Below are 17,589 nucleotides of genomic sequence, written 5' to 3'. Positions count from 1 at the left end.
ATTAGAGCCCTCATCTAATGCTCACAGGAATGTAAAAGGGTTCAGCTGCTTAACAGAATAGTTTGGCAGTACTTTAAAGAGTTAAACATTGAGTTTCCATATAACCAGCAACTTTACTTTTAGACCCATATGTCTACTCATAGTACATATCCAAGAGAACTGAAAACACATCCTTACAAAAATGTGTACACATGTGTTCATAGTAACATTACTCATAATAGTCAAAAAGTAGAAACAACTCATGTGCTCATCAATTGGATGAGCAAAATATGTTTTCATCCACACGGTAGAAGGTGATTCAGCCATAGAAAAGGAATGACATTCTAATGCATGCCTCAGTATGAATGAACTTGAAAACACCATGCTTAAGTGAAAGAAGCCAGTCACAAAAGGCACTTATTGTATGATTCCATTTCTATAAAATAACAGAACAGGCAAGTCCATAGAGATAGAAAGCAGGTTAATGGTTGCCAGAGATGGAGGAGCAGGGAATGGGAAGTGACTGCTAATGAATATGAGGTTTCTTTCTGAGGTGACAGAAAGGTTTTAGAATCAATTAGTGGTGATGAGTATATAATATTGTGAATATACAACAAAACTCACTGATTATATATGCTTTTAAAAGGTGAGTTTTATGGCATGTGAATTTCATCTTAATTTTAAAGGACAACGTACTCTATCTGATATCAAAATAGAGTATAGAGCAATAGTCATTGGAACAGTGTGGAATTGGCACAGAAACAGACAAATGGATGTCTGTTTCAGTGGGCTAGCACAAAGAGTACAAAAGTGGTGCCACAAACATATTGTGGGCCTTTGATATATGCCAAGGTAGCATGTCACATCACGGAGAAAAGGAAAAAATGGCAGCAAAGCACAGCTGCCTCTCATTTGTAGGGGAAAGTTAGCATTGAACCTCACACTCCCACAAAAATTAATTCCAGATGGATTAAAGAGCTAATTATAAGACTATAAAGATAGAAGAAAATAAAGAAGGACGTATTTGTGATCCTGAAAACAGCCACCTTGAGCTATACAAAAAATGCATGAAGAGAGAGACAAATGCATTTAAATGGATATACATCGGAAACTCTGAACAAAAAATATCATAAGCAAAGTTAAAAGACATTTCCCATGTAATAACAGGCAGAGTGTTAATATCCTGAGTATATAAAGAACTTCTAAAATTAATATGAAAAAGCTCAACAGAATAATAAATGTCCCTGCAACCCCTTAACCCCATCACCCTCCTTTCGTCGCCTTTTAGGTGATCTGAGAATTTTGTCATCTACGTTGAGACCAAGAGATCATCTTAGCCCCTTTCCCATGGTGGTGTCTGGTTTTCTTCATTACTCAATTGCATCTGGTGCTTTTTCTTAGCAAAGTCAAGGTGGGTTTTGTTGGGCAGAACAAATGGACACCAAGCTCTGCCCTGGAGAAAGTGCATGACTATTGTCATGTGTGAAGGAGCCGTGCACAAAGGAGGGTACAGTGGAGACAGACTAACACCTGAGCTGCTTGAAAGAGGAGCTTCTCAGGGGAAACCCTGAGAAGATACATGTACCTTTCTCTGCAGAGATCTGCACCCAGCTGGCATCCAGAGGACCTGGGTGAGGAGTACTGAGTATACTCAGCCACTTCTTGCCAGTCTGCCACTTAACTGGAGCTGCAGCGTACCTTTTGCTCAGTGATAAAATTAACCTTGATTCCGGACTGATATCTGTCTTCACTAAGGAAGTGTCTGTGCTGTGGCTTCTTTTTGTAAGCTGTGACATTATCAAAGGATAGAATATTACAGGCATGACACACGGGAACTTTTGTCTTAGACTTAGAAGACCTTCCTATTTTTCTTTCCTGCTGAGATAGACTTTTAGCTCTCAACTGGGTAATTCAGTGAGGTCCCCTCCTTCCTTCTTCACCCCCACTTCCTCTCATCTGCTTTCCTGTTTTCATAAGCCACAGATTTAGGCCTTGTTTTATTACATTTCACAGTGTGCTTAGATACCCCCTACAGTTCTTCATCTCATTACAAAAGACAATTTACATGAGGGTAAAATGGTGATGTCAATGTGATTTGTTCTGCTGCTGGATTTTGTAAAACATTCTGTATCAGGGCTTTCCTGTAGGGTGTCAGAGAGACAAGAGTGAAACTAGGGTTCATTTAAAAACCCCTATTGGTAACCTCTAAGTAAATCAGATATTCCCGACCCTGTCTGGGTCACGTTGGGCTTTGCGTTAAATATTAAGGCTGCATAATAATATTTTATTCAAAAGAAAATTCTGTAGCTAAAAACAAGTGGAGAGGATTAGAGGCAGTTGATTTATTATAAGTGGGCAAAAATATGTTATAACTGAAATGGGATTCTCCCCTCCTCCCCTGTAGGGTCACTGTTACTACCATGGACATGTACGGGGATATTCTGATTCAGCCGTCAGTCTCAGCACCTGTTCTGGTCTCAGGTAAGTGGCCATGACCGTGGTGGCTCTAGTCTTCAGCCGTCTACTGCAGACAACCTCTGTCTTTTCCTGCTCATGCTAAAGCACTGAGAGTCAGTGATGGGGGCTCCCAGCTCAGCTGCACCTTCACCTGGGCAAGAGAACACGGAGGCCCTCGCTGCATTGCTTACAAGAGCATGGCCACCCAGGATCTTAGCCTCATGTTCATGCCCCCTCTTTCAGTGCTGTCCTCAGGCCTGGTGGGGTGAGAGTGACTGAACTGGTTGAATTTCAACATCCAAGCATTTTGTGAATTTGCTTCCATTTATGTGGCTCTGATGCTTTATAATTCCCAGTGCTAAAGGACAGAACATTACGTACTAATGTTGAAGCTGCTGGCTTAATGTAAATCTTAAAGGGCCTCCCCTCATAAGGAAACAAAGTAAGGAAACTAATTTAACAATGCCCAAGGTGAGTTGAATATAGGCATGGATCGGTAGGGAGTTTGCTACTATGCTATGGGTATGATGCAGGAAGCGATTACCTTCCCATGCTAGACAAGTCAACCTCAGGTGTTACTCGCAGCCCCCTTCCTTCCACATCACAGTTATTAGCCATCGGGTGGCCCTTATGTGCTCCCCAGGAAAATCATTTTGTTTGATAAATTTCCAGCTGTTTCAGCCTTTTTACTGGATTTACTTGTTGAGTTTGTGAACTAAATGTTTGTATCCTCAGAGTCCTGGGTAACTTTGGCCCAAGGCACCAAGTCATGGTCCCATAGGAGGGAAGAAAGAAGGCCGTGGAAGGATGTATCCGCTTGAGTTAAAAAGCAGAATCACATTCTGCATATCAGCAGTTCCTGTGACGTCTTTGCGGGTTCTGTGTGGGATCATGGAGGATGAGAATGTGCATGTGACACACCTAACAGTGACACACCTACCAGTTTGTTCTTTGCTGCCCTCACTTCTGCTCCAGTCAGCAGAGAATGAGAGTTCTGTCTGCTCACATCTTCCCCATTGCTCAATACATCTGATTTATCTCTAAGTATTTACCAACATTGGTCCTTTCATGTACCTAAAAATATGTACACAAAGCTGTTCCTCTTCCTCCTTTATCCCGTTCCAGTCCCACTCAGATAAAAATGCAAACTGGGAATTCCCCTCCCAGCTTTCTGATCCCTTGTGCATGTAAACACCTAGTCAGAGATTGGGGTGTATATTCATTTATTTTTACAAACATAGAATCATGTCATATACATCATTCTACAGCTTTCTTTTATCACCCGACCCCATCTGTCTCTCCAAGTCAGCAGATACAGAACCAAATCATTGAGCGAACACACACACTCGCATGCACACACTCATTTCTGCATACCTGCATTTTTTAAAAGCATTTTTATATCCTATTTATGCAACACAATTGAACTTTAAGATATCTGCTACTCTGAAAAGTGAAGGAGGTGCCTTGTGGTTTGAATTTGCTTCTCTCCAGTTATTCATTCATTCAGAAGACATTACTTGAGTGCTTCCTCATTGCCAGTTCTGTTCCAGGTTCTGGGGACATATGACTGAACAAAACGTGTTCTTCCTGGAGCATTTCTTAGTGGAAGGAACAGACAATGGACATAGAGTAAGATACATGATGTCAAGGATCATGGAGAAAGACAAAGCTGAGATGGAGGACAGGAAAGGCAACAGGTAGTCAGGGAGGTTTGGGAGGAGGTGAGCCCTTTAGATGATGTAGGTGGCATATCAGACAGAAGAGCATGTGCAAAGCTCCTGAAGCGGAAAGATGCCTGGGATATTCCCAGAGCAGCAAGGTGGTCAGCATAACTGGAGAGGACAGGGACAGGGAGGCAGTAGAAAGAAATGAGGTCAGAAGGGAAGTGGAAAGGTAAGATCACCAGGGGTCACAAAGGTGGTCAGATATCCTTTGGCCTCCCCCCAATGATGGGTGCCAGGGGAGCTTGGAGCTGAAGTGATGTGATCTGAGTTAACATTTTTACAGGGGCACTCCAGCTGCCAGGCTGGAAATAAGACTGTATAAGAAGCGCAGACTTGGGTAGGTGCCTTCACAGTAACTCCGGTAAGAGGTGGTGGGACAGGCCTAGTCAAAGGTGGCAACTTTTGTGAGACTCAAGAGACTTTTCCAAGGGTATTAGAGAGGCTGGTGACTCTAAATTTTTTTAGTGATCTGTGTCTTAGACTCACTTTCCTGAGGAAGTGTGGGGTGTGAGTACTTGAAAGGACCTACTGAAGATGCAACAAAATCCACCACCTGGCAGGGACTCCAATATACGTGCACCCCCAGCATGCGGGGTGGGCGCTCAGGAGAAGGTGAAGGAGGAGAGTTTGGAAGTGACAATTTAGAGCAAAGATGACAACTGTTCACCACCAAGGAGCTGAGGTACATAAGGGAGAAATTTTAAGTAACGAAGTATCATCCTGAGAGGCTGCAGGGGAGGTGATATCAGTGGAATCAGCCAGGATTCAGCTAGGGGAAGGAGGTAAGAGGAATATGCTGGAAGAGATTTGGATCAGGAGAGGATTTGAGGATGGACCATGAGCCCCAAGAGCACAGCGGGAAGGGTTAGGGAAAAGGGAGTGGGGATAGGGTCAGTAGATGATTCAAGAGTTGTGAGGGATAAGGGGCCGGTTTTCATGGAAAACCAGTGCTTGAATTCCTGGAGGGGACAGAGATGAGCAGGGCTGGGGGTGAAATGGGGTCAGAGCTGGTGGCATCTGAGGTGAAGGTGAGTGACCAATTCAAAATGGGTACTCTGGGACCCCAGGTAGATGTTCTCAGCCTAGAACATGATAGGGTGGTGAATTAACTGTGTGACAATGGACAGGTCACTGGGCCCCTCTGAGCCCCAGTTTTCATGGTGGGAAGTTTGCATGTTCAAACAAAGTTTGAGTTTGTTTCTCCCCTGTGATGGGTGCCAGGGGAGAAACCGTAAACAATTGCAGTGACCTCTAGGAAAGCCAAGCCCTGTGCCGGCCTCTAGTGAGCATCATGAGACCGTCTTTGTTCTTTGATTCTGGAACTGGACTAGCTGGGGCGGTGTGTTCATGCAGCACTCCTGGGATCATTCCTTGCAAAGCTTTGCTGCTCCTGTAGAGACCAGGGCAGAGACACACAAGGCCATGGTAGTAAGGACCACACACACTTGGAAAGGAAAATCCACACTTTACTATTGTGCCTCTCTAGGGCCTGAAAGGTGGACCTCTTTCTTCAAAGGTCATGTGTTGAAGGCTGGATATTTTCAGCCTGCAATTTGGCATTAAGGTCAATGTGTGTAAAGAAGAGAAAAGCTGCCCAGGGGCATGGTGGCTCACGCCTGTAATCCCAGCACTTTGGGAGACCGAGGCAGGCAGATCACAAGGTCAGGAGTTCGATACCAGCCTGGTCAACATGGCGAAACCCCATCTCTACTAAAAATACAAAAAGTAGCTGGGCGTGGTGGCATGCTCCTATAGTCCCAGCTACTTGGGAGGCTGAGGCAGAGAATTGCTTGAACCTGGGAGGCGGGGGTTGCAGTGAGCTGAGATTGTGCTCGCTCCAGCCTGGCGACAGAGTGAGACTCCATCTAAAAAAAATAAAAAATAAAAACTCAAACTGACTTAAAGAAAAACAAAATAATGTGGAGATAGGCTTATGCTACTCAAAAGTCCAGGCATGGCTGGATCCAGCGTCCTAGCTAGTATTGTCATGGTCTGTTTTCTATCTCAAGCCTCTACCACCTTCTGTGTTACTTTCATTCTCAGGCACTATCTTAGCATGGGCTGCCGTAGCAAGATACCATAGACTAGTTGGCTCAAACCATAGAAATTTATTTCTCACAGTTCTTGAGCCTGGAAAGTCCAAGATCAATGAGCTGACAAGGTCAATTTTTCCTCCTGAGGCCTCTTCTCTTGGCTTCCAGGCAGGCGTTAGCTTGCTGTGTGCTCACATGACCTCTCTTGGTGCGTGTACAGAGGGAGGAAGCTCTGGTGTCCCTTCTAAGGTCACGAATCCCATCATGGGGCTTCCCTCATGATCTCATCTAAGCCTAATCAGCTCCCAAAGGCCCCATCTCCTGATACCATCACACGGGGGTCACGGCTCTAACATATGAATTTGCAGGGTATATAAACACTCAGTCCATAATAGGCAGTTTTTGTTTTGTTTTGTTGGCAGCATGAGGCTTCCATGTTCAAAAAGCAAGTAGAAGAATAAGGGCCTCTCTCCCAAGCTCAGTGGAGGTCATCTAAACACATCCCAGTGGCTCTGACTAGGCCACTGGCTCATCTGTGAAACAATCAGAGTGGCCAGTGTGGAGCTCAGTGGTCTGGTCAAACAGGTTATGGGCCTATATCCTGGACCAGGTTGAAGGAAAACTACACCCAGGGCCCCTGAGGCAGGGAGCAGGGAAGGGGTGAATGTACCAAAGAAATGCAATGAGCTTTTGCCAAAAAAAAAAAAAAAATAGGATAGCTGAGAGCCAGGGACACTCAGAAACAAATAGGCCTCTTCCAGCAACAATTATGAAGAAATTCTTGATCATCAAAACTTAGATCAGCCATCAGTGGAAACATCTAGCATTGGCCGGATAATTTTCAGGCTATCTTTATAGAGCTATCAGATTCTTGATGGGCAAAGAGAAAAGGATTAACTACAAGGAGTTCCTAATAGCTCCTATTTACCTGAATAACACAACTTATAAACCAGTGACCTTAACTCATTAGAGTGACAACTGGGGAAGGTATTCCTAGAGTAATATCCAAGCAAGACAAATCCTCCCATAGGGCTTGGCCTTGCCACTCGGTCACGACCCTCCATCCCTCTTCCCAGGCCGGCCCTGCAGTCACTCTGTTCCGGGCACACTGCCTTAGCTCTTTCAGCCTCCTAGAAAGGTGCAGGGCAACTGTCAGGGTTGCCAGTTCCTTTCACATGGTGGTAATGACCTTGCTGGCCAGACTCTGCAGTGTCTGAGTCTCCACGTCCACCCCCCATCTCCAGGAGCAGGCACAGACCCATAATTTGGCAGAAAAGAATATTGTGAAATCCTTGCAGCTGGGGTGTCAGGAAAAGTCCGAAGAGTAAGTGCTGCATTGTCTTGTGTCAACCACCAAGAGGGAATGGGAATGGTGATGAGGAACGCTGTGTGGGTCTAATGAACTCCTCGCTGTGGGTGCTCCTGAGAATTTTGACTTTCCAGATCTTTGTGCTATTGTTACAAAAGCAGCAGACTGTGCATCAACAGAGAAATTCCACAGCTGTACAGTCAACTTTATGATCTTTCAAGTCAAGAATCAGACCAGGGCGAAGGGAAGCTATATCCGATCAACTGCTCACTGACAGAAGAATCGATTGAGACTGGAAATAAAGGGGAAAAAAATGCAACTAGAGTAGCACCAGCCTGCTAGCTGTTAAGAAAGAAAACAGGGATTAAAACTTGTGTTAAACGTGGTGTGCTCCAAAAACACATTAAAATCTAGGAACGTGGAGGGAAGCTGGGGTGTCCTAGAAGACACATTAATTACAGCCCAACAGATACCAGTTTTGCAGAGAAAGAACATCCCACATTGCTTCAAAAACACAGGATCACAAATGAGCAGGAAGAAAAAAACTCTGTCCTGGAACACAGAAGAAGGAGGGAACCCAAAGTTCTTCATCATTTGAAGCTTGAAGCAGAAAACACAAAGATAGAAAAACAGCACAATCTCAGTAGAAAGGGACATTAAAGAGGAGACGGCTCTTGAATGGAGGGAATGAAGTGCAACATGGAAAATGGGTCATAAAACGGAGTTCAGCCATGGAGTTTATTCTTACTTTGAAATGACTCCAAGTCGAATGTGAAGTTGAGGCCATACATTAATTTTGTCCCGTATCATATGTCTCCCATTGATGCGCAACTCCCAGTTAATACAGTTTCGGTGCAGTGCTTGTGATTCTCCTCCCCCATTTACATTCTGGTCCCCCATTTGCTCTGGTGGCTTGGTCCTCTCATTCCTGCCAGCCAGCGAGCCTGGAGGTACTGCTATGAGCTTCGGATAATCCACAACTCTGCAGGACACAGACATCAAACTGTCGCTGAGATGGGAAGAGAATCCAGCTCTTGGCCCAGAGGAACTGACCTACTGTACTTTGTAATGGGACAGACGTCCAGCCCTGTCATGCTCCTGCTGGGGCATCAAAACAGCCATGCACCCATCTTCTGAGTTTGTTCCTAAATGCCACCTTCCCACTGCTTCAGCTCCTGGAGGGAAAAGGTTCTTTCCCTTATTTTTCTGGTTCTCTTGCTCCACTCTCTCAGCTCCAACTCGGGTACCTGGCAGGAGGAGTCTCGTGGGCTCTTGCTGTTGGAATGAGTCCCAAGTCTTCGTCACCTGCAGGCACAGAGGTTCGACTGAAGCTGAATTTCTTAAGGGCCCACCTGTGCTTTAAAAGACCCAAGCCACGCTCACTTGCTAGATGAGGAAGTGGTATCTGGATCAGATCGTACACTGGAGACTGGTTGTAATCATAGTTATTTCCTTTTTAAATTGGGTTGGTGACACCTGAGCACCAGATGTCCACACACTCACATGCACAGGCGCCCACCTGCACACATTCCCACACGTACACCGCACACTCATAGGCGTGCCCACTCCGTCAGGTGGTGATGATAATTGCGGTAGCTCGTACTTTATTTTTCATCATTGTTATGATTCGTATTTTCATGAGGATGGGACAGGTATTATTGTCACCTGAGCAGCCAACAAAGGCATGGCATCCTCAGGGGCCTGGAGTTCGTTCCCCAACCCCCAACATTGCTGTCATGCAGTTTGTACCTTGAAATCGCCATCCTCCCAAAGCCCTTTGCCTCATCCCCATATCACCAGCTGCTGACCCAGCTCACTCCGCTTTCTGCACTGGCACCGCGCCTTTCCTTGTTCTCATGGGAAGCTCACAGAAGCCACGAACAGGTCTCATGCTCCTTGGTTTACAGGTAAAAAGCAGAGACCACGAAGTGACTTCCTCGCGGCCTCTCAGTGATAGTGGTCAAAACTCGATCTCAAACCAAGTCTGGCTGACCCCCTGTTCCATATTTGTTCTGCTAAACCTCTTGCACAATTTGGATCCAACCTTCTTTTACAGTCCCACTATCCCGCTCCTGAGGAAACCACCCTATTCCCGCCACGCTGTTTTTTTGGTTGTTTCCAGAGTGTGCCCCCACATGCATGGTGCTGCCCCTCTGCCTGGGACAAACCACTCCCCGCTCTCCCTTTTGGCTCTGGAAGATCCGCTCTTCCCCCAAGGCCCAAGTCAAACACTGCTTCCTCCTCCAAGAAGCCTCCCCTGGTGTCGCCACCTCCTTGCCATCTGGCTCAGCCACGTGCTGTCATGCATTTTCTCACACATTGCAGTTCCGGTAGCATAGCAGGTACTTTGTAAGTATGTTTTTAAGGCCCCTCTCCTTCCTTGCCCTGTGCCTTGGTAACTGCCATACCTCATTCTATGAGGTGCCTGCAATGTATAGGTCTAACACTCAGAAGGTCAGGTGCATGGAGGTGGCCTTGCCTTTGCCTTCCTTTTGCTAGACTGGGAGTTCCAGGAAGGCAGGGACTGGGTGCCCCAACACAGCTGTGTCCCAGACCCTGGCATGTTACAAGTACTCAGTAAGTAGTGCAGGAATAGATGTGCCCTCCCAAAGGTCAGGCGGTTCATAAACCTTAATTCTGGCCAATCCACTTTTTAAAAACTATTTAAAGTGCAGTAGATCATATGAAGGAGGAAATTGGCATGGAATGGCGTTAAAGCCACTTTGACCTTCACTTTTGCACTTATGGCACTCACTCCGTTAGCATCTGTCTGACTAGCCCACCTGGCTCTCCTCCAACCTCTGGCCAGCTGTCTCTAGCCAGGTTTCCACACTGCTTCCCTTCTCCCTTCTGCTTCCTCCCATGGAGATCTTTGGACATCCGGGTAAACTTCTGTGAGAGCCATCCCTGGGAGCCCACCTCAGCTGTTTGCAGAAATATTGTTGGACGAGTGCATGAGTCAGCGAGAGGCTTTGACCCACAGGCCACAGGGAGCCATGGTGGTTTTGCCAGGTGGCATCTACTCTGAAGGACACCCAAGGTCAAGTCTCTCAGCTCTCCCCAGGCCCCACTGTCACTCAAAACTCAGGATGTCTCAATCTAAACTCCTCTGGGTAGGTCCCAGACTCGCTTTCCACCTGACCTCTTCTCCAGAAGGTCCACACCATCTCAAGTCTATAAGCCTGACCCCAGGGAGATTTCTATAACCTACCTTATCCACCCAGGCCCTGCACACTCTCCCCTGTAGCGTCTCCTTCATCCCTCTCTTCTGTCACCATCCTCGTTCAACCCCCTTCCTTGATTTGAAAGTTGCCTCCCCCACTGTGCTTCTGTCTCCACCCCTCCTTTCATCACCATGTTGCACATTCTAGAAGGTCATATTTTAAAAACACTACTAGATCATATCTTAAATCCTGCCAACCCGTTGCACTCCAGCCCACCATGGCTCTCCGTGGCCTACATGTCAAAGCCTCTAGTTCAGTCTTATGCTTGTTCAATAGTCCTGCAAATATTTAGTGATCACTTACTCACCTACTGGTCAAGTGCAAGTTGCAAAGCCGGTTCTAAGAAAAACAACAGAAATAAGGAAACTATTCCCTGGGTGTGTAAAGGGAGCCCAGGTATCAGTTTAATAAAATGTTGTTAGTGAGGGGAAGCAGGTTGCACAAAACCACATGAGGAATTCTGCAGAAGGGCCCTGGATGCTGGGGATCCTGAAGGAAGGGTTGGCTAACCTAGACCTCGAAGGTCATGCATCAGCCTTGAAGGTCATCCCCGGCATTAGTGCTGTGCGTGACCCTGAAGAGGAGGCTGGCCATCCAGTATGATGAGGGCAAGTGACCAGGCCCAGGAGCCGGGTCCCAACTGGGACATCTTGGCTCTGCTGCTGATCAACTGTATGGCTGTGTCTGTTTCATAGGGCTACCTTCACAAACTGCCACAAACTAGGTGGCTTCAGACAACAGAAATGTAGTCTCTCACTGCTCTTCAGGCCAGAAGTCTGAAATCAAGGGGTCAGCAGGGTTGGTTTCTTCTGCAGCATCTACAGAACAATCCCTCCCACATCACCCTCCTCGCTTTGGGTGGCTTCTGGCCATCCCTGGTGTGTCTTGACTTGTAGATGTCACTCCCGTTTCTGCTTGCATCTTCGCTTGGCCTTCTTCCCTGTATCTGTGTGTCTCCTCTTCGGACTCTTCTAAAGACATGTGTCATTAGATTTATGGCCCACCCTAGTCCAGGACAATCTCATCTTGAGATCCTTAATTTAATTACATTTGCAAAGTCCCTTTTCCCAGTAAGGTCACATTCACAGGTCCAGAGATTAGGACTTAAACATATCTTTTCTGGGGGCTGGGGGGACACTACAGAACCTCCTACAGTGACCTGGGGGCTCTCATCTTTATTTTCCTCATTAGTAAAATGGGCTCATGTTATCTGCTTCACAGGATTGCTGTAAATATTAAGGAAAATAATATATTCCTGGCCAGGCGTGGTGGCTCACACCTGTAATCCCAGCACTTTGGAGGCTGAGGCGGGCGGATCACGAGGTCAGGAAATTGAGACCCTCCTGGCCAACATGGTGAAACCCCATCTCTACTAAAAATACAAAAATTAACTGGCTATGGTGGCACATGCCTGTAATCTCAGCTACTCAGGAGGCTGAGGCAGGAGAATCCCTTGAACCAGGGAGTCAGAGGTTACAGTGAGCCGAGATCATGCCACTGCACTGCAGCCTGGAGACACAGCGAGACTCTGTCTCAAAAAAAAAAAAAAAAGGAAAAGAAAATAATACATTCGAGATTCTGGCTCATGGGGGCCATGGAGGGTCAAGAGTGACTACTGATAGGTCTAGAGTTTTGCAGGGAGTGATGAAAATATTCTGCAATTAGATGGTGGTGATGTTTGCATGACTCAGTGAATATGCTAAAAACCATTGGATTGTATGCTTTCAAGGGGTGAACTTAATGCTCTGTGAATTATTTTTCCATAACACTGCAATTTAAAAAAGGAGCCTGACTCAGGGCATCTTTTCATACATCATAGCTGCTATTATTATTATTGGTGTGCTGGTAATGCTGGTAATAACACTTTTTGTTTTTGAGACAGTATCTGACTCACTCTGTCACCCAGGCTGAAGTACAGTGGTGCAATTTCGGCTCACTGCAACCTCCGCCTCCCAGGTTCAAGTGATTCTCCTGCCTCAGCCTCCCAAGTAGCTGGGATTACAGGCACGCACCATTACGCATGGCTAATTTTTGTATTTTTAGGAAAAATGGGGTTTCACGATGTTGCCCAGGCTGGACTGGAACTTCTGACCTCAAGTGATATGCCAGTCTCAGCCTCCCAAAGTGCCGGGATTACAGGCATGAGCCACTATGCCCAGTCCTTGGTAATAACTATTCATAATGTGTTTTATCACAGTTTAAATTCTTACCTCTTCAGTTGTGCTCCCACACCCTGGTCGTGAGTTATATTTGAAATGGGAACCACAGGCAACGGGTCTTTGCATGTCTCACCTAGTGCGTTGCACGTAGTAAAGGGATAAAGAATATTTGTTTCGATTGTACCTGAGTAGTTCACATGGAAATTGCTGAAGCCCTGTGGTGCTTATGTGTTAAGTAATACTGCTGCCACGACTGTTTATCAAACATGTATGGGGTGAGATATTACTTTCACCCATGAGTTCCTCCAAAAAAAAAAAAAAAAAGCCGAAATTAAATTTCAAGCCATCTGCTTTTCCACCATATGATTGACAGCACCACACTGAGACCAGAAGTCTTTTTCTAGGAAATTCAGTTAGCAATTGGACACTGAGCTAGCCAGGATAATTCATGTTTTCTAATCATCATCTTATTACAGGCAGTCAAAATCCATGTGCCACTGTCCTGCTCGCCGGGTACAGTCAGAAAAATCAGGATCAGGCATTAAGCGGCCCTGGTGCCTGCTGCATCGTGGCTTTGGAGATTAAAAACTGAATTTTCAGAAGGACAAAAACTTATCTTGAGGAAATATGGGTCTCCTGAGTGTTCATTTTGAAAGCTAAAATAATCAACTAATAAAATTTTAATAGATTCCTCTTTGTTTCCAGTCAAGGAAAAACAACAGGATTTTACGTTTGAAAGGAAGGCTGCTGGTTCTCAAAGCAGCGGCTCCATTTTCTCTCATTCTAATTCTAGTCCTTTTCTTTTTTAATTCTGCTTTTTTTTCATGCTCCTGCTGGTTCTGGGCCCTTCTCTCAAAACTGCACAAAGGGAAGCAGGCGAGTGTGAGGATGAGAGGTCCAAGCCTGGGACACACAGGTCCCGACTGGGTTCCCAGCTCTGCCACCTGCGCACCTTGGACAGTGGGGTCATGGCGGGAGCTGCAGCCATGATCAACAGAGTGCTCAATCTACGGAGCACGGCCCAGAACCTGGGTCCTAGAAGAGTGCCACGGGGGGTGACCCTCACCACCCTGAGAACCCCTTTCTCTCTGCCCCAGAATGTGGCCTCAGCCTGAGGTGATGGCTGGCCCAGCCTCCTCCTGTCACTCTAGAGAAGGGACCCGCGGTCTTCATCTTTCCCAAACATTGGAGACTTTCTTCTCATCTTTTCCTCCTACTCTACCAAGGGAGAAAGAACCCCACATGCAAAGTCCACTGGATTTAAATTCCATGCCCTGACAGTCTTCCAACTTCAAGTTTACAACTCAGCATCTATGACATTCAACTTAAAACAAATTACATTCACTTATCTAACTCAGGGCCAGTAAGGGCTGTGAGAACATCAAAATGTTGTATCTCAGAAACCCTGAATGCTTGCATTTTGTGTCCACTGTTGTTTCCAGCAGTTCTTTAGAGCTAAATAATTAATTACACCCAAGACAGTCCAAAGCAATTATTTAATTAAGCTTATTATAGGCTGCCAATTGTTTGCAGTAAAGGGAAGGCCTTCATCTTGATTTCTCAACATCTGGCCTTTGGATGACTTAAAAGATAAAAGAAGATAAGGAAATATTTTTACGACTAAGTAACAATTGCTAGAAGTATTCCACTAAGTAGAAAAACTTTTTCAGTAATTTGCTTCTCATGATTAGAACGTGGTGACATGTTTTACGTTTTGTTCAGCTTATTTAGATCCAATGTAAAATCGAAAATGTTGCATTACAAAATGAAATGTTACTGCCATTTTCTTTTTAGGGCAGAATTGATGGTATTCATTTCCACTTTCCCCTTGCTTGTTTTTGTTGTTTTGTTTTTGAGAGGGACTCTCATTCTGTCACCCAGGCTGGAGTACAGTGGCACATCTTGGCTCACTGTAACCTCCGCCTCCTGGGTTCGACAATTCTCCCACCTCAGCCTCCCGAGTAGCTGGGACTACAGGTGCGTGCCACCACACCCAGCTACTTCTTGTATTTTTAATAGAGATGGAGTTTCGCCATCTTGTCCAGGCTGGTCTTGAACTCTTGACCACAGGTGATCCACCCACCTCAGTCTCCCAAAATGCTAGAATTACAGGAGTGAGCCACTGCAGCCGGCCTCCCTTTGCCTATTTTTTTAAAGTTCGCATCCTTAATTTAGGCTTTTAAAACTCAACTTTAATAAACAAAAATCCTCTCCTACCTATTCCAAAGTTAGAAGTCTACATTTTATTTCATAAAGAACATCTTAGAGAAAGAGACACAAGCCACTCCACAGAATTGTTGACCAAAGTAATTCCTGAGTGATCTGTTTGGTGATACACATGGACACCAGTGTGGGGGAAGACAACACTTCATAGAATGACTTTTAGTCAATCTGGCCTTTGGATGACTTAAAAGGAGACATGAGAACATTTTCATGACTAAGTAACAATTTCTACAAATTTGGGATTTGAAAATATCAAAAAATGTTTTAGTTGCTCCAAACCACATTGGACTCCCTCTTCTCTGAAGCATTAAGTTTTATGGTTCTTTCAATGCACATCTTAGCTCTCATGTGATTTCTAATTGTCCCAGGTATCTCGATGCTTCCTTGTCTATTAGGATACAAGCATCCTGAGCATGATAGATCTGTTTCTCCCATTGCCCATAACAACTCATAAAACAGGATTGGTAGAGTAGGCCAGCTAAATAATAGTGAGTTGATTAGTCTGTATTTGCTTACCAGTTGTGTTCAGAATAGATACTTGACTAACTCAAACCTCTTCCTTCCGTATCATTTGAGCGTTGAGATACTGTCAATCAATTTTTTTTTTTTTTTTTTTTTTTTTTGAGACAGAGTCTCCCTCTGTCACCAGGCTGGAGTGCAGTGGTGCGATCTTGGCTCACTGCAAGATCCGCCTCCCGGGTTCACACCATTCTCCTGCCTCAGCCTCCAGAGAAGCTGGGACTACAGGTGCCCGCCACCACACCCGGCTAACTTTTTTGTATTTTTTTTAGTAGAGTTGGGGTTCACCGTGTTAGCCAGGATGGTCTCGATCTCCTGACCTCATAATCCACCCGTCTCGGCCTCCCAAAGTGCTGGGATTACAGGTGTGAACCACCACACCTGGCCTGTCAATCTTAAAATTTAAGAGTTGTTAAATACTACCTACAAATGGGCCATCAATGAGCATAGGATGATAAATGACTGAACAAATAGGTAAGCAGTAATGAATGACATAGGAACACCTTATACAATCTAAGCTTTCTTGGAAAGAAGCTTAGATTAAGGAAAACTCATGGAGTTTGCAACTTGACCAGCTATTCCTCGAGGACTGATGTATACCTAGATCCTTGGGTTGCTGTAATATAAATTATATATTAGAACTAATTACGTATTATACATATTATTATATATTGTATATAATTATATATTAGAACTAATGCCCTGAACATCATTTCCATTTCCGTAGACCTCATCCTCAGTCCTGAATTTGCTAAAATAATCTGCAAAATTTTGTGGTTATGTATGTTGGGGCTCAGAAACTGATACTCCAAAATATGACTCTTTGACATACTGAACTGTAGAAAAACCCTCAAGGTCTCTCTGGCCCCTGGCACCCACCTTCACCCCATCTCCGTCTCTCCCAAAGCACAGAATGAAGTTGTTCTCTGAAGTTCCTTTATCTCCCTAAACTAGACACCCTCCAAAAAAGAAATCAATGACCTTGGTCCCTCTCTGAGTTTTCATTAACTCATGTCACAGGAAGAAAGACTGAAGCCTGTGGACACATCCAGACAGACTTTTGTCATAAACAATCGTCCGCTCTGCGGGCCCAACAGACTTTGTCCCAGGCCACTGTGTGTTCTTCAAGCCCAGTGAATTCCCCTAAAAGTCACTTATTCACCCCCTAAAATTATCCATACTTCCCTCCCTTTCTCCTAAGAAGAAGGGTATATAACCATTTGTACCCCCATTGAGTAATCATTCTTCTACAATTCACCTGTGCTATGCATGTTAAAATAAACTTGTATGCTTTTCTCACATAATATATCTGCCTTTTGTCAGTTGATTTGTAGTGAACTTTCAGAGGGCAAAAGGGGACATTTTTCCTTAGCCCCTACAGGTATGGATGTGAATTATTCTAGGGAGAGTCTGAGGAGGTTCATGTCTCACAAAGGTTAGTAGTCACTGTATTAGAAGGGTCCATTTTCAGTCAGATGAATTTTGCATGAAAATGTTGTGTCTTTCCAAAGTGGAGAGATAGTGGTCACCTTGCTAAATAACATAAGGTACTAGACACGTGGGAATTCAGAGCTGCCAGTTTGCTGTTACCCTAATTGTCATTTCTCCGAAGAAAACCTTTCTCTCAACATCAGGAAGCACCTTTTAAATTAAAGCACTTCACTGCCCCACCATAGGAAAGAGAGAAATGAAAACCAAGCTGCAGGCCAAGGTTCCCATCGTTTGAAAGAACCCGACAGCCCAAGGCTAGCATTACTCATTTCCAGGGAGTGGGACGTGGCCTTAGCCGTGAGCTCCAGAAGGTCAGACATGTGTCATGGTCCATGGCTAAATGTCACCTTCTGTCTCTGCAAGTTAGAGTCTTCAGCAAATTTGTCCATTTTTACAAAGAATCTATGCTTTTATTCCCAGACCTAAAGTTGGCTCAAAAGGTTCTTTCTTAGTTATTGTCATTCCCAGAAA

At 45.0% G+C, this 17,589-nt stretch overlaps 1 protein-coding gene across 1 annotated transcript in view; it reads left to right on the top strand.

Moving 5' to 3' along the window:
• The window catches only part of ADAM12 (ADAM metallopeptidase domain 12), a 375,641-nt gene that overhangs the window by 251,377 nt on the left and 106,675 nt on the right, over positions 1 to 17,589 (top strand). Inside the window, exon 5 of the mRNA XM_015456854.4 lies at positions 2,384 to 2,460. Coding sequence (XP_015312340.3) covers positions 2,384 to 2,460 — 77 coding nt within the window. The remainder of the gene's footprint in view (positions 1 to 2,383; positions 2,461 to 17,589) is intronic.

Source organism: Macaca fascicularis, chromosome 9 (genome assembly GCF_037993035.2).
Source record: "Macaca fascicularis isolate 582-1 chromosome 9, T2T-MFA8v1.1".
NCBI lineage: Eukaryota > Metazoa > Chordata > Mammalia > Primates > Cercopithecidae > Macaca > Macaca fascicularis.
Note: the sequence above shows the minus strand (reverse complement) of the source record. Positions and strands in the feature narration are given on the sequence as shown.